This window comes from Neolamprologus multifasciatus, chromosome 17, assembly GCF_963576455.1.
Source record: "Neolamprologus multifasciatus chromosome 17, fNeoMul1.2, whole genome shotgun sequence".
NCBI lineage: Eukaryota > Metazoa > Chordata > Actinopteri > Cichliformes > Cichlidae > Neolamprologus > Neolamprologus multifasciatus.
The window spans coordinates 28841352-28867405 of NC_140455.1; the positions used below are offsets into that span (position 1 = coordinate 28841352).

Sequence of the window (26054 nt, forward strand, 5' to 3'; positions counted from 1 at the left end):
GTATAGGAATTTTTTGCTGCTGCAGCCACAAGAATCCATTATCGGTCAGACTCTAATTAACAATCTCAAGCAGCCAGTTTAGTCTGTGCATCATTTAACATCCCTCCCCTACCAGCTGAATGTATGTGTGAATGCGAGTATAAATATAGCATGATTCCCATGATTAAGCTCCTGTCGCCATTTTGTTCCAGCTTGCAACCTGAACTGTGAGGTGACTGCATGTTTCCATACACAGATCAAACCTACTCTACATTAAACCAAATATTTACTCTGCTGATAACCTCTGCTGTTTCTGGAGCAGATAAATAAAGTTCAGTGTGACGAATCAGTGAATTATACATTCATTATGTGTCTGCAAATAATGACTTTTCCCCCCCTCTTTTTTTCCCTCTTGCCCTTGGCCTCAATCTTTAACACATATTCTAACTCAGCAGTGTGTTTTACTATTAAATTTTCATTGTGTTGTTTCCACACATAAGAAATGTCAAGACAAATTTATAATTATCATCAAACTCTTCTTTTTGGTGTAGAAATTTCCTAACAATGAAACATTATGTTTGTATAACATACTGATAGATCAACAAGTCCTACTTTAATCAATAAAACGTATGTCTAACTAACTGTTTATCTCCTTCACAAATACTGATTATAGTTGGCACAGTAGTATGCACTGGGCTGTAATTTGTTTGTTTTTTTGGCTGAGTCTACTGTTTTCAGTTGGTATCTGTTTTGGAGCAACCTTATCAAATCTCTAAAAACCCTCCATGAATTGCCTTCAGGGGCTTATGTAATTTATTTGAGTATCCAACAACGCTGGATTTTAGAGCTCTTATATTTTTCATGCCGTTGCAGGTCTCTCCACACATTTGGGATAATGCATATCTGTGTCTGTTCCTCCTTAGTGAAAAATTTAGACATTTCAGGTAGCTGGTACTTGCCTCTCAGTGAGTTATGCCCATGACGCCATTGCTCATATTTTTCACAAGACATTAGAGTACGGTCAGCAAACACGTCATTTGTTTCTAGCTTTCTCCCACACGTGAAACATGAGATGTTTAAGGTGGCGGCGTCCCTTGTGTTCATATATCTCAATGTATTGCACATGAAGCTGTCTCTGCGCACACGGGCCGCTCTAACTCTTGGGGGTTTGATGTCTGATTTGCTGCCCAGTTTTACATCGGTGTAAGGTTTAATGTTGCTGTAAGACATGATATATGATACAGCATGTTTCAGTGGTTTCTTGGGCAAACACACACAAACACTCACTCCCATGCGGGAACATATACTAAATACAGCTGAGCGAATGTACATACTGACGTTCTGTCTCGCTTTCTCACCTTCTCTTGTTTCCTCCCTCCACACACACACACACACACACACACACCGATGTGAAGTTGTGAGGCTTTAAGTCTATCTTTGTGCTGTAGTTCTCAGCAGCTGGTTCTATATGTCTTTAATGCACACACACACAAGTACAAATACACAAAAAGAGCCACGCACATCTGCCCTGCAGGGTTCCAACACGTGATTTATTTTCTTCAGGGTTTATATTAAAAATGCACATGCTCATTTTCTTCCAGTCTCCTTTGGGTTGATGTGCATGCGCGCTGTCATGTGTTTCTATAGTTTGGCATATGCAGGTGTGTGTGTGCGACTGTGTGTCGCAGCCAGCTGCAGGAATGTGCTGACAGTGTGTGCGTAACAGCAGGGTGTCAGGTCTGAAATCTCAATCTAAATGAATTAAAGCCTATTTTGCTTTCTGCTGTTCAGCTTAACTGACATTTAACACACATCCCTCGCTCTGTCTTTCCCTCATTTCTATTCATCAGTTTCATACAAAGTCAAACACACACATCCGTGTCCATCTTTTATGGTTGCTGTATGTGTTGGGACAGTTTCTAGCTCCCAGTGAGGTACATGTGATGCGTTTGGTCATGTTTCAGTTGATGCAGCTGTTTTCGTTGTCCAAGACGAACACACAGTAAATCCAGCAGAACCATAACTTTAACATCTCCATCAGGACTTGATTGATGGAAGTCATCCCAAAAAGAGGTTGTTTTCCTTAAAAGGCTTTACAGTATGGACAGCAACGCCCTTTATGCCTTTTATTTTTCACAGGGAAAAGTCTGCCAAGAAAACCTTTAATGCGAGGCTGTAATTTTACGATTTTTACTGTGATGACGAGTTGTTACATATTTCACCCCTTAACTCATTCAGCATGATAAGACCAGATCCTGTCAACACAGAAACACCCAGATTACAGTTAAACATGTCAAAGCAGTTGAACTTCTCATTCATCCATGCATTTTCTTGACTGCTTATCCAATGGGAGTTGCGGTGGAGATGAAGCCTCTCTTTGTTGACACTGAGCAAGAAGCAGAATACAATGTGGACAGGTCGCAAGGGCTACCACAAAAAGATAGACAACCACATACTAACAACTGTGGTCAATTTAGAAGCAACAGTTTACCCAAGGCCCAGAGGAAGCCTACGCAGGCACAAGAAAAGCATGTAAACTCGTGCAGGTTTCAGTCATCCAGGTCATGGTAGTCCTGAGTGCTGAGAAAATAAAGCAGCTGGGCTTCTTTAAGTCCCCGAAGATGTATTAGCCACATCCGAGAGGCGTCTTTGATGATGGAGATTGGATCATCTCTGATGGAGAATCACTGGGACTTCACCTCTTGTGGTTGTCCCCCTGGAGGTGGTCCTGAGCATCAATGATCCACTATTAATCATATAATGAACAAAAATGTGGGTCATTACCATCACTGGGGCCAAGGTGTGATACCTCTAACCCCCACACCACCAACATGTGAGTTCTCTTCACCATCTTACCATCGTTTTAGAGCTCAAGAAGCCTCTTGGATGGGACGTGAAACATCTTTACAAACCTCCAGTTGCTTTCTTTTGAAGGACTCGACAAAAAAATGGAAGCTGCTACAGCAAAGACTCGGCCAACCAACAGGCTCAGCCACAGAACCTTGTTGCTGTCATGTACAGCGATAACCACCATGTTGTGCTGGAAATCTGACACGGTTTGTGTCAAATCCACTTTTTATCAAATTAAATATTCTCAAATTTAAAGATTTGGTTGACCTCAGAACTGCGCAAACAATGTACAAAGCAGCAAATAAATCTTCACCTCACAACATTCAGAACTTGTTCCAAAAAAGACCAAATACTCATGACCTGAGAGGAATCCTTATGTTCAGCAAGTCTGTAGTAAGGACAAATGTAAAATATCACAGCATTACAGTCAGAGGAGTTAGTGTGTGGAACACCTGTACAGATGAAATCAAGAAAAGTACATCAATACAAAAATTCACACAATTGTTCAAAAATAATAAATTGCATGAATATAGGAAATCTTCCTTTCAGTGACTGAGTTGTCTCATTGTGTCCTCATTTTTTATAGATCAAGGGCAGAGTAACCCAAGCTTAAGTGTTCATTAAGGTGTTTGTCACATAGATATAAAATAGGCTCAGAGATTAAGTGGGTGTTAATCTATCTATCTATCTATCTATCTATCTATCTATCCATCCATCCATCCATCCATCCATCCATCCATCCATCCATCCATCCATCCATCCATCCATCCATCCATCCATCCTCATTCCAACAGAACTGGGTTTGTTGAGGTGTAAACTCTGGCTTCTTAATTCTGAGATTTTGAGACATTTTGGGTTCTAATTATGCTGCTCTCATAAACAGCTAGAACACGATACATCATGCTATAATGATTAAAGCATACACATGTCTCCATGATTGTTTTCTCCTCCTAGACATTTCTTTTCTTGAAATCAAAAGCCTTGATTTTGTTATTTAAATTATTTTATAATGTGTCAAATGTTAATTTACCTAATTAAAAAGTGATAAGAGGAGAGGAGATGTGCAGGAGAGAACGAGGGGCTCACAGAGGAAGCAGCAGAAAAGACAGTAAAGAGGTCAGGGCAGGAAGTACAAGTCGCTTTAGGGGGGAAGGAGTAAGAGGATAAATTAAATGAAAGAAAGAAAAGCAGAAAATGTCTTTTTGGCAGAGAGAAAAGGAGAAAGACAGCTGTCCTACAACAACTTACAACATATCCAACAAAACTGCATGATATCCCAAAGAAATGATATTCCCTTCATCTCTGTCTGCCTTCCATCTTCCGTTCATCCATCAATCTTTGAGATGACGCTTTATGGTTAATGTCCCCTTCTTTTACTTTCATGCCCTACCTTTATGCACAACTAATTTATTGACCATATTTTTACCAGACAAGAAAAATTCACTTAACATTTTATGAACCTCAGAAATTATCTGTTGCACCAAATGTTGTAAACAGGTCATCAGAAAAGAAAACACTGAAGAAACTCAAAGAAGAGAAGAAATCAGGGCGACGATGCATGACGTCAAGGTTTTCAGCAACAGGCAAACAAAGTCATTGGCAGCACTGGCAGTTATTTCCTTTCTGCAGAGAAAGACGCAGAACATTTTAGTTATTTAATCTCTGTGTGGGATGCTGCCTCGGGCTGAGAAAGTAGTGATAATCTCGTATTAGGAGGTGATTCACTGAGAATTTTTTTCCTTTAAATTCCCAGCAACACCAAACTCCATCTGGATATAATAGAACTGGATCTCCTGTGCGCACAACAGACTGGACAGATTTTAACCCACTAAGATGAAGCTTTTTAGTAGATTGAGAGTCCATTTGAGGAAAAAAAATATCGAATTTGTCTTTCTCACTTGTGCACACAAAGACTAGATTTTGAGCCTCGTGTACAATTAGGCCATAAAGAAAGTCTGCAGACACACGAGGCGGCTTCGCTGTCTTCAGTCTCCTGCAGTGAGAACCTTGGCTGATGCCTCAAGGTGAATGCTATAAATTCAATTTATTTCTCCTTAGCTGCTCTGTTCTCTGTTTTATCTCCCTACCAGACTCCTTCTCCTTCCCCCTGCGCCCTTTCCGCCATCCCTCCCTTAATTCCTGTCGTCCCTCCTTTACTTCATCTTTCAACCTGAAATAACTTCTCTCAGTCCATGCCATCCTCCTTTTTTGTCTCCTCCCTTGCATCCTCCCTTCCACTTTTCTTCATCTCTTTCCATTCATCTCTCCATTGCCATCCCTTCTTTTAAGCCTACACCTGTCTGGCAAAGTCATTATTGCCTGATTTCTGTTTGGCAAGCTGTATATCTCCCACCGTCCGTGTCTTCACCGTTGTCACTACATACTGAAACTAATCGATGACGTGTCGGGCTGTCTTTTTGCGCTTTTGCGTGCGTGTGTGTGTGTGTAGTCGAAGATCTCATTTTCGAAGGCTCTGTCAATGGAATGACATCTCTGCTTTTTACAGCTGTCACTAACAATATGCTGCATGTGTAAGACACACACACACACACACACAGTCGTTTACAAAAAAAAGAAAGAAAAAGAAACAGACAGCAAGACTGCTGAGAAGCTTTCCCTCCCAGAGGAATGCTTGGAGATGTATACAAACCCATACGCACAGACAAATAAAAATACATCCTCCCACACGAATGCATGTACACATGATGCTCGTGGCAGCACACCAAGCACAGAGATGCGCTTTGATCCCCTCAAACAGCAATGAGATTAATCCACAGTGTGCCAAAGCAAGTCTGTGTTTGTGTGTGTTTCTTGTGTGTGTTTCTTGTGTGTGTGTGTGTGTGTGTGTGTGTGTGTGTAACAGACATGTTCAGAGCTTAGTATGACAAAAAGGGGCACGCAGTTTTGACACTTAGTCTTACAAGCTCAAATCAGGGCGCCACGCTTTATGTCTCGCTCTCTTCTCTCCACTTTTTTGTGCGCTCTGTATTTCCCTTTTGTCTGTCTCTGGCTCTCTGCCTCTGTTCTGATTCTTTTTTACTTTTTGTAGGAATCTGAAACATTTGAATCGGTAAACTAGAGACAATAAAAGACACGCTTCACTCAGAAGTTGTGTTTTTTTTATTTGATTTTCTACAAACAAAAGAATCCTTGTAAACCAGTGAATGTTTACTTTCATGTCGCTGGCATCGTGTATGCTTTTTGTTGTCATTTTTTCGGACATGTAGCCCAATTCTTTGAATTAAACTCAGTTGGGTGGGTGGGGGTGGGGTTATATTTATAACAGGGAGATTACAGCTAAAAGAAACAAGTGGAGAGGAAAAACAGATAAAGGAAAAAAGGATGCGGCAAAACCTAAAGTTGCCTCTTTTCCTCAGGCTGATTACAGGTTGCGTGTGCCAGGCCATCAAACAGATCATTAAACAGCAATTAAAGAGAGAAAGGGAGTGATGAAGAGAGAAAACGTATCGAAAAACAGAAAACAAAACGTGGATTCTTTCAAAGCCTCTGATTGTATGTTGGAAGTGCCAGACGATTTCATTTCTATTCTGGGAATAATAAAAGTGCAGTATAAGACCGGCAGAGGAGAACCGAACAAACCAGTGATAAACCAGTCAGCTTCAGATGAAGCTAAAAATTGACCAAAATAGTTTGATGATTCAACTTTGTAATCATGGTTAAACTATGGGTATAATGAATATTTGTAATGTGATGATAACATTTTCTTTTCAGACTTTTCCCTCCTTTTTGGGAAAGCTGGCTCGCAGTAAAGTGATTGTTAACTGAAATAAAACGATGGAAATGGGAACAATGGGTTATATTTCAAAGTGAAATAGCTTTAATCATTGTTTGAGTTTTGCCTTTTCTTAGTTTTGTGAGCAAGATTGACATTGAAAGATGATAAAAAAAAAATTAATTTGGTTCTAATGTAAAGAAATAGCAGCTATGTTTAGTGTTGCGCCGCATAAATCTAAAAATAGCGTTTTTGCTTCAGTAGAAGGTAAAGTTCAGTCACAAATATGAAGTATTAGCCTCTACATGTTATATATACTGTCGTCAAACTAAATAGACACATTAATTCACTGTAGTTCACTGTAATGAGCACAGTTCTTTTGTCTGCTAAACCAAAACATCAGCAATGTTGTAGCTGAGAAACAAAGTGATGCATTCTTGTCACTGGCTGGCTTTTTTTGCACAAATTAATGAGAATTGAAATCCACTGAGAAATCATGGAGGCTCTTAAACAGTCATAACCAGGAAAACAATCAGTCTCCTTTCACTAACCAATTCTCTAAAACAGGGGTCTGAAAATCGAATGAGCTGTGGGCCACTGCTGGCGCTGTCATCTCATTGGAGGGCCACTTTAGTGTTCAAGTAGTACAAAAAACAAACAAACAAGAAAACACCCACAAATATTTCTGAAAATGTAGTAGGTAGTAGTAGTTTTTTTTTCAATTTCAAATATTGTATAATAAGAAAAAGCTGCAAATGTATAATTATAATTTTAATAGTGCTATCGTTTTTTTCGTATTTAACAAATTAAAAAGTGCAGACATAAGTGTGCTCATTTTTCACTGCTAGTTAAAATAGTTTTCTTTACAAAGAATTCTCACTGCATTAATTATCTTATTGGCCCTGAGTGAGCTGTTTAGGAAAAGGGAATTCACTAAAACAGGGATGACAGTGTAGTAACAATCATGTGATGTTGATTAGACAGCATGGATGCTATCTTTAGAAAATGAAGATCAATATCAAAATCAATAAAATTGCCCATAATCGTGCTGATGAATGAAGATGCGCACCATGAAATGAAGGGCAAAGGTTTGATGCAAAACAAAAAAAGAACAGCCATGTGTGTGTTTTTGTGCACAGTGTGCCACAAGAGAGTTTAATGTGCCACACGGCCGGCATTCGAGCTCTACAGCCAGAGATGGAGTTTAACTGAATGCTTGTTACGCTCTAATTACAACATGGGTTGTCTGCTGAAGGGCAGGCTCCCTCTGTGTGCAGCAGGCGTCAGCTCAGTCGTCACTTGTCTGTAAATATCTATGAATGTCGGCGTGATTTGAAGATCAGGGTATTTTGGTTTTTAAGGTGTTATTAGAAGATGGGTATTCCAAGTGTGGTCTATTGGCCAATGACCACCTCTGATAGCACATTATGTTGCCCATAAAGTACTGCAATATATTTAGCCCAAGCATAGTTGATGTAGTGAAATGGCACAGAAAAAGTACACAGAGAATTAAATCAAGGGTCAGGAAATGTATCAGTCTTCTCACTAACAATTCAAAATCTTCAACCAGTCCAAAGAGGACAATTAGCAACATTAACCACCCGCCTCTGAACAATAAAGTGTTTGACATGCACATTTTTCCTGTAAAGCCCTCCATCACAAGCTAGCTCCCAGAAGTGGTAGCCATTCATCAAACCTTCGAGAGCCATGGATTAGAAGATGTGAAAGTTGCATCCAACCTTCGTCTACTTCCCCTTAATCCACCGACACGCAGTAGTGTTGTATGACGCCGATAAAGATCAGCTGAAAGATTTCAGTTACTCTTACGTAGTCATAAGATAAATTGCACTTCAGTGAACATGTGGGACTCGCAGGTGTCCATTACTTTCACTGGTTAATATGGCAGGAGTGAGTTTGTGCTGACAGATTGTAAGCAGATGTCTTGGTCTCAGTAGCTAAGCATAGAAATGGATTTACTGTAAAGAACCACAGTGAGCACAAAGCTGCAGCTTTGTCACACTTCTTTGTGTGTCTCTGTGTGTGTGTGTGTGTGTGTGTGTGTGTGTGTGTGTGTGTGGTCTCATGGGAAGAGCAAACTCCCGCACACCATAGATAATGCATTTTTACACTTTTCTTATTAGTCACAGTGTGTGTTTTTAAGTGTGTGTGTGCGAGCGTCTGAGCGACAGACAAAGAGAAAGAGAGGTGAGGGAGCGGGAGAAGTTTTTTTAGAGGGAAAAAAGGGAGCGAGAAAAAGGGGGGAATATGTCAAGAACAGATCCTCATTCTGTCATGCAGTAGTCCCACCTGCCCTTCTCTCCGTCTTGCTCTCTCTTCCCCTCTTACTTCCTTTGTCTCTCTACCTCCCTTTCCTGTGTCTGCTTCCCTGCCTCTCCTTCTTCACGTCTCTTTGATTTGTTTTCCCTCCAAATCCTCCAGTTATTTTATTCCCTTCCCTGTCAATGCTGTGTATGTGTGTGTGTGTGTGTCTGTGTGAGTGTGTTTGCCGTCTCGCTGTCTTTTTTTTTTAAGCCTCTCTGATGTACAACAGCTCCTTGAGGGGAGCTTTTCTCTCCCTCTCAAACACTCAAGCACACACACACAGATATCCTATGCACCAGCTTTAACCTATTTCCCTAACACTTGCCTCAGATGGTCTCTCATCCCGTCTTCTCTCTCCATGCTAAATTATTCATGTCCAGCATCTCTGACCCACTTCCATTATAGTTTAAGACACAGACTCTGCTCTCAAAAAGTTCTTGCGCAAAAAATCCTGCTGTTCTCACTGTGTTGTTATACATCGGGCTCCTTTAATCTAGGCAGCGTCAGTCAAACATAAAACAAAGTCTCTACCAAATCAGGCTCTGGCTGCTGTGCTGACGGCAAGCGGATCATTTTTTCACTCATTATTATTTTTCTCAGTTTTCATAGTCTTGATAAGAACGTATGTTTTCCAGATCAGTAAACAGGATTTGGATTTTGGCATTAAATTAAAGCTTCGAGGCCATTCTCAGCTGTAATTCCCGATAATCATTTTATCATTCTTCTGCCTTTTCAGCATAGCGTTATCCCTTTGATGTGTTTATTGGAGCCCTAGAGAACTGTTTTAAAGTTTTGATCGCACATTACCACGTCGGTAGGTGTCGATAATTTTCTCTAATAACCTCAGTTGTATAATGTGGTGAAGTGAAACTTTGTGTTGGCCCTTCTGCAGGAGAGCGCTACAGTAAATAGTTTACTATAAACCAGAGATTTATTGGCTTAACTTTGATGGTCCACACATGGCAGGCCAGCAGTAACAAATGTTTCATAAAACCTGTTCCGATGTGTGCGTTCGTTGCACTGTGTTTTCTCTTGTAGGGTTATAAAGCAGAGTGTTTGTGTTTGGGAGTTTGTGTAGTGTACTGCAGTGCAGTCTAAGAGCAGAGGGCAAAGTGGAGAAAAGGCTTGCTTTACAGGAACTATTAACTCCATGTCAGATATAAATCTGGCTGTATATATTTAATGTATGGTGTGTGTGTGTGTGTGTGTGTGTGTGTGTGTGTGTGTGTGTGTGTGTAAGAGAGAGAGGCAGAGAAATTGAGGGAGCTGGGCTTGAAGTAGATGAGTTGTCTACTTGCTGGTTGTCCGCCGCAGGACAGAAGTTGTCAGCTGGGAGAGAAATACTACTCTGCAGAAACCCAACCAAGAGACCCAGAAACTGTGTGTGTGTGTGTGTGTGCGTGTGTGTGTGTGTGAGACAGAGAGACAGAGAGAGAGAAAGAGGAGAAATCTATTAATTTTACATCCTCACGTACAATTAGATTATGCACAGTCATGAGCAGCAGAACCAACCAAAGAGATGTGCTTATGCATGCGAGGATTGTCGGAAACGGAGCTAAAAGCGTGTCAGCAAAGGTTTAAAAAACAAAAACGAGGAAGTCCTTTTTTTTCTTTCTTTATCGCAGATTTCTCCAATCAATATCTTAGCACTACCTCTGTTTCTGTGTGTCTGTTTGCACAATATGTGTGAGTTCACGTGTTGTTAGCCACAACTGACAGACAGCTTTATTCTTCTCATTTCTACTTTGCACTCTCCTCTTTGTAAAAAATTATCTTTTAGCTGACATTAAACAAAAATATCACAGCCAATCTTTTGCCCCTTCGCTGCTTCCCTGTTTCTTCCTCATGCGCAAAAGAGAAAAAGCAGGAAACTGGATTTTTTTTATCATTAGTTAATGGTATGCCTGTTCACACAGTTTCCAAATTTCATGTGTCAATTTTTCTCTAAAGTCATCTTCAAGTTTGTAAGGTCTGAAATTTTTTTAATTTATGTTCTTCAGTATGATCTGTCTAAGTCTGATCCAAGCCTATCAAATTAGTACCTTAAACGTGTCTGTTAAAGACAAAATATCCATAGCACTTGATTTTCTTAATTCCTTATCCAATACAGGATCACAGGGAAGCTGGAGCCTACCCCAGTAGGATATAGCCTGTTCACGTCAGCAGTCTATTACAGGGCTAAAACAGAGAGACAGACTACCATTCACATCTACAGCAAGTTTATAATCACCAGTCAACCTAACATGTGTGTTGTTGGACTGCTGGAGTACCCAGGGACAACATACACAGGGAAAACTACACACAGAAAGGCGCCCCAGTCTTTTTCAGTAGCCGCTGTCACCTCACAGCAAGATGGTCCTGGATTCAAACTACCCACAAGCAGGACCTTGCTGTGAAACTACACTGTTCACCACTGCAGTGCCCTCTTTTTACAGTATGTCTCAAAATGAGCACATTTACACATTTTATGCCCTGATACATAGACCACCATAAAGAAAATTTGAGAAAAAGAACACCTGATAAAGGATTGATCGTATATTTCTTTTTCCCCAGACAAATTTGTATCGAAGCTGAAGTAAGAAGTTGACGTTTTATAGCAATGCTGTCGACTTTAGTTTGCCAGCTTTTGCTCTAGTTTATCTGGAGCATCTAAATTGGTTCCTTTGGCCTGATCGACTCATCGTATTGGTTGGTTAGATAAAAAAGCAAAAAAAGCTCAGTTCTATGCAATGCAGTTGGATATATTTTAAGGCATCTCTTCAACCTATAAAACAGAAACCAGCTCACAAATTTGTAATTCTCTAACTTCATCTTCTGGTGAAGCAGCTCAGAAGTGGCATGGGCAGATCTACAGGGTTAATGGAGAGCAGACACAGTGTCCTTTAACTGCTACATAAATTCTATAAATAATAAGAATTATCTCAGTTTGTGGAGATTGGAATGAGTTTGATTTTCTTTGTTTCACTGTTTTCAAAACTTTCCTGTCTGCTTTTGTTTAAAGAGAACCAAAGCACTGATGGTTAACGTGATTATAGAGTGTAATTAACATATTTTCCCAAATCCCCAGTCGCCAGCTAAGTGAATTTGCTGTTTTTGCTTACCTTGAAACTCACTTATTTCTCAACACTGGTCAAGTAGGGGTTGAGCTGGTTTTGCGGGGAGTACTATGCACCAGGGGGAGAAAAAACAAAAAACTATATCAAAGTTTAAATGCGATTAAAAAGTCTTAACAATTCATGAATATTGTTTTTTTTTTTTTTTTTTTAAAGAAAACGTCCCATCACAGTGCTTGACACGCACCGCGTATTACAGGGGTTAACGAGTCAACTCTGGCGTCCCGCAAGCAGCCTCGAGAGTAACCAGAGCAGACAGTGTCACAGAAAACAATGGAGAGCTTTTTTGTTCAGTCGGAAACAGAGAACAGAGAACGGGGATTATTTCTAAAATAGCTCTATGTTTGTCTTTGAAAGAGACTGGCCAGTATCACACTGCACTGAATCGGCACACACACATACACACACTTCAGTCATATAGACACTAATGCAAGGAATAAAGCTTTGAATACACACAGAGAGCCTGTGAGCATGCACATACACCCTTACACAAAATACCAATGCAGTAGTATAGGCACAAACACACATATACACATGGCAGATTGCATTAAAGGGCAACAGCATGAAGAGATAATGCAGCGTACATGGGAAGCTGCTTTAGTGTGTGTGTGTGTGTAGAAAAATGCGAGTGATCTAAGACCAGGCATTAGGGTTTGTGATAAAGTGAGGGGCCTTAAGTGGTTTTAGAAAGGAGAGAGCCCTTGTGTGTGTTTGTGTGTGTGTTGGGGTTGGGGTCAGGTGCCTGGTGCATTTGTGTATATCTGCTTACTGTCTGCCTTGTCGCCACAGCGATGACATCATGGCACACGACCGCCAAATGACGGAAAGAATTCCTCCAGTCTTCTTTACAGACAGAGAGATAGCACGAGTGGTGAAGGATGAGGGAAAAGAAATGATGGAAACGAGAGCTGCAGTGTGGGTGGGGAGTACTGATAGAGAATAAGTGAGAGAAATTTTAGATGGAAACTTGTTAATAACTTGTAAAAAGCTTAAATGAAAACATATGGACTGTCTGTAGGACTGAAATCTTTAGTCAGCATTTCCTGGCCAATGAATTACACCGATAATTGACAATTCCCAACAGTTTACATCCCTTTATGATAAGAAGGCTGTCCAATATAGAGAGGTGGTGGATAAGGGTGGTGGTCATTGTCACAAGCAACCTCAATCTGGTTGCAAAGCCTGCATGCCATCACGCAGCTGCAGTTGTTGGAGTAATAAATATATTTTCCTACTCCAGCCTGTCTTGCATATATCATGTATTTAATTTTTTCCCATTGTTATATGTCTCTAACTTTAACCATGATTTATTTTCCATGACCATAAATTTACACATAAAATTATATTGAAGTCACCACTGGCAAATGTTTTTTGAGAAGACAGTAAATCAGTTCCTGGACTAGACCGAAGCTCTTTGACACTGAAAGCTACTGTCGGGATTTACAAAGTGAAAAGGTAGTGATGGAAAGGTGTGGACAGAAGTTATTTTTGTGGCTTGTGTTTTTGAGAGTTTCAGGCTAAATCTGGGGAGAGGGGATTTAGGTGAATCATACGTCCTCATCTGCAGTAAGAAATATTGATAAAGTGTGTAAGTGTATGTGTGTGTGTATACAATTCCTGATGGTGTAAAAGAAAAAACAACAAGAAAACATAGAAGTAGAGCAAATGTAGGCTACCAGTCAGATTCAGGTTTATGGTATTCTATAAATGTGATATCTACTTTGTGCATCTCCTTACTGTTCATGCTGTCTTATAAATTTCCTCAATGGAATACACGTTCCCCTGTAGACTCCATTTACCTTGCCCTCACTGACCTCAGTGAATTTCAGATATTCCTTCTGTGAGCAGAATGGACATTGCAATTATGAGGTTTTTTGTTTGTTTTTTTTAACAGCAGTTGCTATTTACTTCCTCCACTGACACCTGCAATTTCTTCCACAGAAAACGTCTCATTCTTCTGCCTCTCTGTGGTCTGCGCTGTCATGTTTTTCCCCCCAAAGAAAACATAAAAACAGCTCCTACGTTATATTTGTCCGAGTACATGTTCCAAGCTGTGTCATCATTTTGCACATTAGTAGATGAGCCCCAGAACTTTCCATTGAAATCTGTGCTTTTTTTTGTTTCCAGTTACATTCTCACCCTCATTTTTTTCTGCTTAGTAAATCTGGTCCCTTTTCTGGTGATAGCATGAAACGGGCAGGTGGACCAGTATGTGTGAATTTACAATGACAACTCAGTAAACGTATCATTGGAATAGTTTTTAGTGTTTTTCAGTGTTTCTCATGTCATGTGGAAAAGAAAGTAATCATGGGACTCTAACCAGACTTGTCAAAAATACACCTTTACTGCTAGGAATTTAAGAATCTAAGTAACAGCCAGGTGCTCCTAATCAAATGCACTTCATTAATCAATTAACAGCAAATGCCAGCACCTCTATACAAGCATTCGTTTTGGCAATTTGCTGATCTGGAGCATTTAGGAGTGTATTAATACAATTGCAGGAGTGGACGTCCCAGCAAATTCACCCCAAGGTCAGACCGTGCAATGCTCAGAGGAACTGCAGAAAAACCCCAAAAGCTACATCTCAGACTCTACTGGCCTCAGTTAGCATGTTAAATGTTGAAGTTCATAACTGTACAATTAAAGAAAAGAATGAACAAATATGCTTAGAAAGTTTCCAAGAGATCTTTGCTCTTAAACCCTTCACTCTAAAAAGTTTACACACCAGATAACTTCCGGAACAATGTTCTTTGGACAGATGTGACCAAAGTGCAGATGATTGGCCATAATGCACAGCATCACATTTAGCAAATACCAAACACAGTGTATCAGCACAAACACTTGATACTAATTGTCAAGTGTGGTGGTGGACGGGTGATGATTTAGGCTTGTTTGGGCACCTTGCAGTCACTGAGTCAGCTATGAACTCCTCTGTATTCCAAAGTATCCTCAGTTGTGTCAAATGAGAAGCCAGCTGTCCAAAGCTTGGCCTGTTAAGGTGCTTCAGCAAGCTAATGAATTATGGGATGGAGCTTATTCCATCCAACAACAATCGTTCAGGAATCTAGCTGTGAGAATATTGTTAAGTTGTCTCATCAGCATGTTATATATGATGTTATTTCAATGGCAAATCTTTTTTGGTTCACCCACTGCACCATCACAGCAGTGATATTGAAATAAATAACAAGGAATGTGTTTTTCTGATACAGTGCTTTTGTTGGCTTAACAGACAGAGAAAAGAGCTCGTCAACACAAAATCCTATGACTGATACCGTGTGTATATATACACTACTGCCAACACCACGTCAAGTAGTCACTGAGACGTTTAGTGTAAAATTACCGCAGGATTTAATCCAAAAGGTGTATTCCAAAATGGAAAACTTACAGTATGAAAGAACTAACCTCTTTAACAAGATATTATTCTTTGTTAGTAGACCTTCCTTCATCCTGTTGCTTCGGAAAGACTTGAAAGGGGAGTTACAGATCTAAGGCTGCACGTCCACTGGGAGCCTTTCCTCCACAATGTGCTGGCTCCGTTGTCTTTGTTATTTTTAATGATAAGGACAGATTGCCAACAGTGGCAAGAGCATACTATGTTTTAAGTGCCCTTTCACAGTAGAATTATCCAAAGATTCGGCAAAAGAGTGCTGCACTCAAAACAGTTGTCTTTAACAATTATATAGCAATAGCAGTAGCCACAACCATCAGTTGTCATAAGCATGTGCTTAGCTGGGAATGTCAAGCATAGAGAGTGTGTTTCTGTGTGTGTGTGTTTCTGTGTGTGTGTGTGTGTGTGTGTGTGTGTGTGTGTGTGTGTGTGTGTGTGTGTGTGTGTCAGACGGAGAAGAAGGGAGAGCCACAGAGAGGCCCAGAATGAGACAAGTGCATCTGGAATAAATATCATTTTATCACCAGGGGTTTATAAGCGCCTTGTGCTGGCAGGTAACCCTCAGATATGGTATAAAACTAGACGCACTGTTAGCTTTAACAAGAGTAATGTTCCATTAGCCTCTCTGCATACGTGTGAGTCAGAATCTGTGTACCGGTGTTTGTATAAAAGGAAAGGGGAAAGACTGTGAGACTGTTCCAGTGTCTCACAGTCTGGAATGAAAAAGTCCATGTGCTAATGTTTGTATAAAAAGTATTTAATTGATTGGCTCAAAGACGAAGAAAAAGACCATTCTTAGTAATAGCGAGGAAAAGTATTTCATAGAGTTAAAGACGCTTATTTTTTTTTTGATTGCATGATGCGTAGAGTGGTATAAAAACCTTAAACTCCTAGGACCTGGCGTCCACATATGTGGACATCACATTTTGGGTTGTCTAGACCAAAATACTAAATATTGCTTTACTTACGAGGACGTTATACTACCACTGTTCTATCGAAATTTAAAGCGAGTGTCCTCATATGTGGATCTAATTTTTCTCAGGAACAAAAATCAGGTTAAAAAACGCCCAAAAAACATAATTCTTTGTTTTTACATTCATCAAGTCCCAATCAGCCCAAATAGCAAAGAGAAATTAAAAATGCGTTCCATGAAAGAGTTCGGGTCTTAGGAGGATAAAGAAAAGCAATACGTTAATGTATAACTGGCATAAATGGGGATAAGTATCAATCTCATATAGTTCACTGATTGCTCTTTATTTTAAATTTCATATCATAATAAGAATTTTAGTTATTTCTAATATCAGCAGGTCTTCTCATGGCTCATAAGATAAAATGAAACACTAATGCATGCAAATGACATTTTTACTTACTGAGTTATCAGTAAATATGCTGCAAATAATTAAGGCATCAAACATATCCAAATGATATTTGTCCCTAGTTTGTAGTGTTTGATCTTCACCTGTAGGTCGTTGATCTCCCTCCCTCCCTCACTCTATCACTAAAAAAAAAAAAAAAAAAAACCCAAAATATTCAAATAACTCATTTTATTATTAAACACTGGGATACCTGACAGCACCTAATTTGGCCAGGAAATTAATCTACCGACCCATGTCCCAGCTTCCCCTGTCAGTTTAGATGTATGATAGGACATTTGTACACTGACAGTTTGGTCCATGAGGTTGACCGAAGAATCTGTGGGTCTTCACACAGTCTAAACATGTAATCTGTCTTCATTTAGACACCCTCATCACTGCATTCCTTGTTGCACCGCTGTATCTCTCTGTGTGTATGTGACAGGGGGAGAGGGAGGGTTTAATTGCGTGTTGAGTAAAGAGAAAAAGCGCTCCGAAATGGAATCTAAAAAATGCTAATAAATTATACCTCTGTCTGCATCAGTGTGGATTTGGCTCAAACATTATGAACACCTCTGCCAAATATGCTGTTACTTTTTCACTTGTTGCCAAAAAAGCTCTGAACTGCTAAACGATGGACTCTATAAGACCACTAAAGGTGCCCTGTGGAATCTGGAAAAAGCTAGAGCTGCCGTTTTCTAGCACATCACCCAGAAAACCAATTACCAATTTCACTTCAAGTCTAATATGTCCAGACTCTTGACATTTTTTGCCTAATTCATGAGTTGTTGATGCATTCTGGTTTCTTCTTTTTGAGTTTACTTATTTAAATGTCTTAAAACTGTATTTGCAAAAAGACACTTTTACAAAAAGAAAAGTGAAAAGTGAATGTGTTCCACTTTTTTTTGTGCAAAGTTGCATTTTTTATGTGTTCATGTGCTTGTTTGATTGTGTGTGGCAAGTCTTTATATGAGCATTATGGGATTGTGGAAAAAACAGCAGCGATTTAGACTGAAAACAGATATGATTTTGAGAATTCTTAACGTTGGGTGTCCTTGAATGTGGTTCTGTCCAATCTGTGGCTGATGGGATGAATGGGATGTGGCTTGGTGCTTCTCGACCACATGGAATGCTATCTATCTGTCAACCAGATCATCCAGGCAGGAGGGAAAGATAGACGGAGTCAAAATGGCTGGAAATGGAGACAGGGACTAGAGAATGGTATGGAAACGGAGGGAGAGAGACTTGAAAATACATTTTTACATAATTGCCAATTGCAGATAATATCAAATATGTGCTCTTAGCCCTTCTTGGAATACTGTGGAGTTGGGAGTTTTGTGTTTACAACCAAGTTAGAAAATATGCACTTTCACGATTGTCCCTATTTTTCCCCTAGTTTTTCATCATTGTCATGTATCTTCTTATTATATAACTGTTTATGCAGGAAGAGCCAATCAAAAAGTGCAAAAAGTTAGATGAATAAAATAAAGACATATCAGATAAGAACCAATGGGAAGTAGGCTCACTTGGCACTTTGTAATATTGTTTGTTAGGCACCCTTTTACCTCCACAAGTGCCTAAAATCTTTGTGGCATAGATTCAGCAAAGTGCTAGAAACACTGATGCATCTATGAGAGTATGAATGTGTATGAATGTTAGATAGAAAGCAGTTACGTTGAAAAAGCATAGAAAAAAAGTCCTTCTATGAATTTGTAAATGAAGCAAGTTACATAAATCGCTATACAGGAACCAGACCATTTACCATTTCCAGCATCACACAGTTCTTCCAGGATGTAAATCTCCCATTCCACCACATCTCAAAGGTGCTCTATTGGACTATGACTCGGTGGCTGTGTGGGTCATTTGAAAACTCATTGTCATTTTTAAGAAACCAGTTTGAGATTATATGAGCTTTGTGATGTAGTTCATTATCCTGATGGAAGATGGGTACACTGTGGTCATAAAGGGATAGACATGGTCACCAACAACACTCAAGTAGGCTCCAGTGCCTAAATGATGCATTCAGTGTGGGGTCCCCTGCTACTGTAGCCCATTTGCTTTAAGCTTTGATGTGTTAATGCTCTTCAACATACCTTGATTGCAACAAGTGGTTATTTGAGTTCCTGATTGAAGCAGTCTGGCCATTCTCCTCTGGCATTTTTGTACAGAGAACCACTGCTCACTGAATATTTTATCTTTTTGTGAACATTTGTAAGTAAACCCTGTGCAGGAAAATCCCAGTAGGTAAGCAGTTTCTCATGTCAGCCCATCTAGCACAAACAACCGTACAAAGTCACTTCGATCACCTTCATTCCCCATTCTGATGGTTGGTTTGACTTTAATCTGTGTTGACACAAAGAGGCATCTTGTGTCCAATGCTAGATTAACCACAGATAGTTTCAACTTACAGTAATGTCATTGTAACTTTTCAGTGTCATTAACACCACAACTAGACCAGGAGCTGCACTACTCCTGAAACATTCTTAGTGAAAAATTATTTCATAATATTTTTTATGACGAGGAGCATTATTAAATGCTTTTAAGAATGTGTGTGAAGCAACAGTTTTCCTTTCTTTTGATGTAATTTTAATAAAAATGAATGCTTTACTAATCACGATTGGTCTCTGCGCAGGCAAGAGGCACTCCTGGCAGCGATAAGTGAGAAAGACGCCAATATCGCCTTGCTGGAACTCTCCTCGTCCAAGAAGAAGAAAACCCAGGAAGAGGTCGCAGCTCTGAAGAGGGAGAAGGATAGTCTGGTTCAACAGCTCAAACAGCAGGTAAGACTCAAACACTGACATCCAAGGAAAAACCAGGAAAGCTTTTTGAGAGGAATGCAGGTTCCAAATCTGGAAAAAAAAAAAAAAAAAGTAAATAAAAGCAGTGGGAACACAGGTGAGGTGACAGTGACAAGAGTAGTAAAGAAAAACAAGACTGGCAGAGAGAAACTGAGTCCAGATGTAACCGCAGCACTCCAACCACAAAGGGTAAATTTAGGATTAACCTACCACTCCTACTCTCACCACATGCACACACAGAGTTCTGAACTTCAGCAGAGTTCTGGTGACAACATTTTCTTATGAACTGGTATTTATGTAAATGTTCTGTCCGCAGACACATGCACACTAACACACACAAAACCTTGCATGTCACCTTACTGCCATGGTTAGATGTTAATAAGTTCAAGCACACAAATGCTCACACCAATGTGTACACATTCCCTCAGGCCAAAAACAAGGATATAAACATGACCAAATGCCTCTGTGGTTCCACACAGAGGTCTATTCATACACACACACTCCCACACACACACTCCATAACGCAGTTAAGGTTCTCGTGGGTCCTTTGAAATAACCAACTCCTTAGTGAATGAGCCTACTGGGAGTTTGGTGGATTTCTTCTTTACTGTTCTCTCCTCTGTATGTCTCATCATTTCTCTGGATGTGATATTACTTTTATTAACTTGCTTAACCAACGAAGTATACGATGAGGTGCTCTATACTTTTTAGTGGAGCTTAAGTTTAATGTCACAGTAGTAAATGTAGATAGCTTTCAGTATTAAATTAATATACACCTTAACTTTTGTTTATGGTAAGCCATAAACCATAAGCCATCCTTCTACCAAGGAAGGTTGTGATAGACACTGGCTAAGAAGCATATTTCTTATTCCACAAGGTCAGAAAACATATAAAGTCTCTTCAGGAAGTTCTGGATGTCCCCTCAGTTGGGTCTGCCTGTAAATCCTCCAAAGGTCGGTGCCCAGGAGGCACCCTAACCGGATCTCTGACGAGACAGCTGTGGCTTAGGGATGTCTACTAATCCCCTGTGTCTACAAGATTCTTCATTTTGCCCTTGATACATTAATACATTAATTAAGAATGTCAGAATATTAGATCAAAGTTCTGTAAAAAGCAATGTATGAATGAGTATATTTGGGTCGACAGACGGATTCGTGCTGCGGCTGCAGTGATACGGACGCTGTACTGGTCTATTGTGGTGAAGAGAGAGCTGAGTGTAAAACCGCAGCTCTCAATTTACTGGTCGATCTACGTCTCTACCCTGATCTATGGTCATGAGCTGTGGGTAGTGACCGAAAGAACGAGATCGCGGGTACAAGCGGCAGAAATGGGCTTCCTCCGAAGGGTGGCTGGCCTCTGCTTTAAAGATAGGGTGGAAGTTTGGCCATCTGGGAGGGGCTCAGAGTAGAGCCGTGGCTTATCTCTTTATTACCAGTCCAGTCCAACGCCTGTGCTCCTTCTAATGCCACAACAATCCACCTCATGTTCCACTTCCTGATTAAGATTCTTGATGTTTGAAAGCATTCGCTTGTGACAGTTATTCCCTCAAACCAAAGGGAGCCAGAGCACTCCAGCACTTCCTGGCAAAGAACCATGGCCTCAGACTTGGAGGTGCTGTCTTTCATTCAGGCTGTTTCACACTTAGATGCAAACCACTCCATTGCATGCTGAAGATTACGCGCCAGTGAAACCAACAGAACCACATCGTCTGCAAAAAGCAAGGATACTATTCTGAGGTTTCCATAATGAACACCCGACTCACTCTGGCTAGATCATGAGATACTGTCCATGAATATCACAAATAGGAGCAGAACACGGGCAACTAAGTATGGAGTCCAAATCGATAGAAAACATGCTTCACGTCGACAAAGGAACTTGCTAAAACACACAGCTAGTAGCAAATAACCCCAAACACAGAGTTATGATGCTCAAGATGAGTCTACCTCTATCACAGCCAAAGCTTGATTTTTAGCAGCTAATAAAAGCAGAGACTGTCAGGCTTAACTGTCAGGCTTGTAGCATCATTCACAAGCCCTTTCATAATTACAGTCGAACAGATGTTTTCTGTCAAGTACATTTGGGATTAGTTTTCACCAACTTTACTGTCAGTTTTGTGGAAGAACTCAAATACTAAAGGTGTTACGTTTCATACATTATACATAATAACAACCCCAGGACTGATCTTAACAAAATTCAGCTGTTAAATTATACACGGAAGTGTGAAAAAACAGGAAAATTACTGTACAGGGAATCCCTTTCTAACTTTTTTCCTTCCCTCCACTTTTTGCACAGTTTTTCTACATTTTACTTTTTTTTTTATTTGACCTTTGACCTTTGTTATCTGTTGCACTATCCAACCAGGCTTTCCATTTTAGGTTTTGCTCAATTACTGCCAATACATCCCAGACAAAGGAACCCTACAGAAATACCATCCAAGTTTTTTTTTTAAAAATTTGATACTTGCACGAAATGTAACTTTCACTGGTGGAACTGTCTGTTAAACTCACTTAGATCATATAAAAATGTATTATCTAAGCATACTCTGTGTGTAATCAGTAATCTCGTAAGCACAGTGCACACCAGACATGCAGATATGATAACGACACATGGTAAATCATAACTAAGCAGAAATCGTAGAGCTTTACACTCACTTTAAAATCCCATGGTTCAGATTAACCTGTCATAAAGACCACTAGAATACATGTGCTATCACAAGACTTTCGTGTTCAATGTTGCCAAAAGTTGACTTAATGTATGGAAGCTCCGGGGTTTCAAAAAGACAAGCATTGGCTATGCAAAAGAAAAGCAACATTTGCACGCCACAGTGTTTGAATAGATGTTTAAGAGTGCAAGGTGTTAGAAAGTAGTGTCAAATGAAGTCAGAGTAACAGTCCTCACCCTCTCTCTTTTTTCCTTCCTCATCCCTCCATCTCGTCTCCGTCTCCGCGTTCTATTTGAAGTCATTTATGACACTTCAGGGTCTCGAAGGTGGTTACTGACAACACAGAGACTCAACTGTCTGCTGCTATGAGTGTGCGCATGCATGCAAGGGTGTGTAACGTTTTGCACAGCTCCAAGTCTCTCACTCTCTCTCTCGCTCCCATTCTCTCTGTAGAGCCATAATGTTCAGTCTCCAGTGATGGATCACAGCGGAGACTTCCTCAGTATTCCTGTGTGTACGCATGCATCTGTTTGCAATGTTATCAAGTAAGCTGAGGCTTATGTAGCATTTTCTTGTGTCACGGATTGACTTTTAGATGCTTATAAATTAACTGACAAGTGGACAGAGGCAGAGTGATAGCATAAAATTAAAACTGAGTTTTTTGATGAAGAGTAAACTCTGGTTGTCGTAAGGCCTCATGTGGCAGGTAGTGTTTCAGTTAGCAAGCTAACTTTGGGTTAATACTCTGGGTTTGCAGTTTTATGAATGCGGTTCACTTATGCGTGTGTTAGAAAAGTTGTTTGAAAAAGTTTTTGAAGTTTGTTTTTTGACGACGACCACTCTTCAGTGAGTCACAGGTCAGAGTTGGGGTGTTTTTTGATGGAGTGCTTTAATACTGTTTCCAGTCTGGTCTGAATTTGGGTTCACACAGCACAGTAACCTATGCCGCAGAGCTGTCAGACCCCACTACAGAGCAGGTTAAATTCAGAGAATTACATTTCTCGTGCCATGGAGCTGTTTGTGGAGCAGAGTAGTAACAGGCATGTAGAATTGATCTTACCCTATCTAATATGAAATTTATTATAGATTGAAACTATTTCAGTTAATCCATTGCAATGTATTAATGCTGTGTACTAATGATATGGCGATTGTAAGCACATTTAATAAACCAGTGAATACAAGCAAAGAAGATTTGTATTTGCTGCGCTTATACTGCATACGTTAAAACGCACCTGTGTCCCTGAAAGCTTTTCCTGCATGTTAACCTTTGACCCCCAGCTGCAGGAGGCTGTAGATCAAGGTAACTTCAGCTCTCTTCACTCTCCTGTGTATCCCACAGTCTCCTTCCTCTTCCCTCTAAAGCAGTTTTCACACATCTGCTGAAGCCCTAAACATTTCTCAACATACCTGCTGTAAGTGCATGTGACAACCCAAATATATGATACAACTGGATTGGTCTTGCCTGCCTAGCACAAAATCCACCTGTGCCAATGTGAGAAATCCAATGCAATGGTAAATTTCTGATGAATTTACAGCAAATCACTGGTATTCATGGATCCTGGACTGTGCAGTGTATTTCAAATATTAACAACTGATTTTTCCTGACACATATTATGTGTTAAATGCATAGAGTGTATATGAGAGATGCAGTCAGCCTTTGGTTTAACATCACATCTTTGGAGGCTCTACTTTGCATTTTATGGCTGTCACCATATTGATTTTCCGAAGCCAGTAGTGACCACATTTATACCGTAGACTGAATCTAACATGTAAAAGTAAAAAGTTACCATGCTTCTCACCTCATTTTTGACCTCCATAGGCATTTTTCTACCATACTTTTTTTTTATCTGGGATGGCTGTGGGTCAGAAGGTAAATCAGGTCATCTGGTAATTGCAAGTTTGTTGATTTGATCCCTGATTGCTCCAGTCCATGTCCCAAAGTATCCTTGGGCAAGATACAGAATCCCACAGTACAGGAAAAGGAAGTACACAAGAAAAAAGTGCTTGTGTAAATGAGACATCTAGTATAAAATGCTTTGGGTGCTGGAGTAGAAAGGTGTTGTATAAGAATCAGTCCATTTATCATTTATGGCTTTAGTTGCTAGTTTGAGGTCTTATCCAACACACCATAGTGTTCATTTTGTAAATTATGGTCCAGCTTGTATCAAATTGAGGAAAAAGCAGTTGGTGTGGCTACCTTGACAAGTCACTGTCATATTATCTTGCAGTGTACTTGGTTTCTCTGTGAACTCCATCTGTGCCACGCACTCAATTTCAAAAGCAAAGAAAAAATAATATTTGTAATATTTTATGAAATGGTACAATAGAAAGAAGAGGGTGGAGGTGAGGAATTAGCAGGATCTCTCCTTTAGCAGACACATGTTTAACAGTTACAGGTCAGGGATGTATGTGTGGCTATGGTCCTCAGTCCAAACCTCTATGGCTGTAATATGGACATTTTTAAGACTTTGGCTCTTTGTGTGATGATATTGTATTTCCAGCAGACCTGAGATCTGTCTGCATCCATAATGTGGTCCATAAAGGGTCAAAACATATTTAAATAAATCTTTAATCTTTAAATCTTTACATAAATTATTTTTTACACAACAAATATTTGCATTTTAGAACATATGTCCTGACATTCTAGATTTCCTATTTTGGTTTTGCAAATTAAATTGTCTCCACTTTATTTGTGAACTAAAAACATCTTTAATACTATAACGCCCCTGTTCTTCTTTTCTGAATCACAGTTCATAGTGTTCATGCTCTGTTTTCCCACTAAACTCTTCATCACTTCTTGTTTGCAGTTATGATGACCTCCCGTGTTACTGGCAAGTGAAAAAATGTGGATCTAATCAAATTTATAACACCGCCGAGACTTACTGCAATGAAATAATCTCCACAGCGCTCAGCTCAAACACGATTCATTATCATTTGTATTTTTCCACTTATTAACAATTTTCTTTTCTTGATATAAAATGGGTTAAGAGTAATCTAATTTCTTATCATGATGAAATAGTTCTTGTCAAACCATGACTCAGCAACTTTTCATTGTTGATAATTGCACAGATATCTACAAAGGCGCTTCTATTGCCACCGGAGAGAAAGGCGAAACAATAATCTCATGTAATGTTCCCCAGAGCGTTATCGTAATGAAATAATTTTCTTCCAAGCGTGGCTCAGCAGCCCCCCCACCCCCTCACTTCACCTCGTTTTCATTTGTTTCTCATTCTTTCGATTGTTAGCGAGTTACAGCCGAGCTGTATGAAGGATGTGTGGGGGAGAAGCGGAGGGGAGGGAAGAAGACGTAGAGAAGCTTGAGGGAGGAGGAGTGAAATAATGGTGTGATGATTAGATTAAGTGAGAAAGAGAGTTGGCACAAGAACAAATGAGCTGAAGTCAGCATTCCTGACAGTTAGCGAAAGAGGAGAAATGTAAAGAAAGGCCAAAGTGGAAAATGAGGACACTTCTTCAGCCATACTTTCTTCTTTGTCTTTCCACCTCACCGATTTGCATCAACTTCATTTTTAGGATGTTTTTTTCCCTCTTGCATGTTGCTCTCTAGATTTTCCATCATTTAAAGACAGATTTTTACTAAAGACTAATAAAAATCTTCTTTTTAGAATTTTGGCCATAGTCATTTTTAAAAGCTTTTAGAAACAAAATTACCACAATTGGACGAGACGGCAGAACAATGCACTTTTAGATTAATTAGAAAGCTGCTTCACATAGACATGAAGACTTGCTTATGAGTATCGATGTAAATAAGTAAGGTACAAATGTAATAGGATGGGGCTGTTTGTACAATTAACCACACTGTAACTCATACTATTTGTCATATTATTGCATTAATAATG

General features: G+C 39.8%; 1 protein-coding gene across 16 annotated transcripts in view; it reads left to right on the forward strand.

The window, feature by feature from the left end:
- Positions 1-26054, forward strand: part of LOC146499575 (ELKS/Rab6-interacting/CAST family member 1-like) — a 148573-nt gene that overhangs the window by 88142 nt on the left and 34377 nt on the right. For all 16 annotated transcript variants that reach the window (XR_014870445.1, XM_085139081.1, XM_085139069.1 and 13 more), the window contains one exon: positions 19370-19517. Coding sequence is in view for 15 of the 16 variants with exons in the window: in XM_085139081.1 (XP_084995207.1) it covers positions 19370-19517 (148 nt within the window). In the remaining variant the exon portion in view is untranslated. The remainder of the gene's footprint in view (positions 1-19369; positions 19518-26054) is intronic.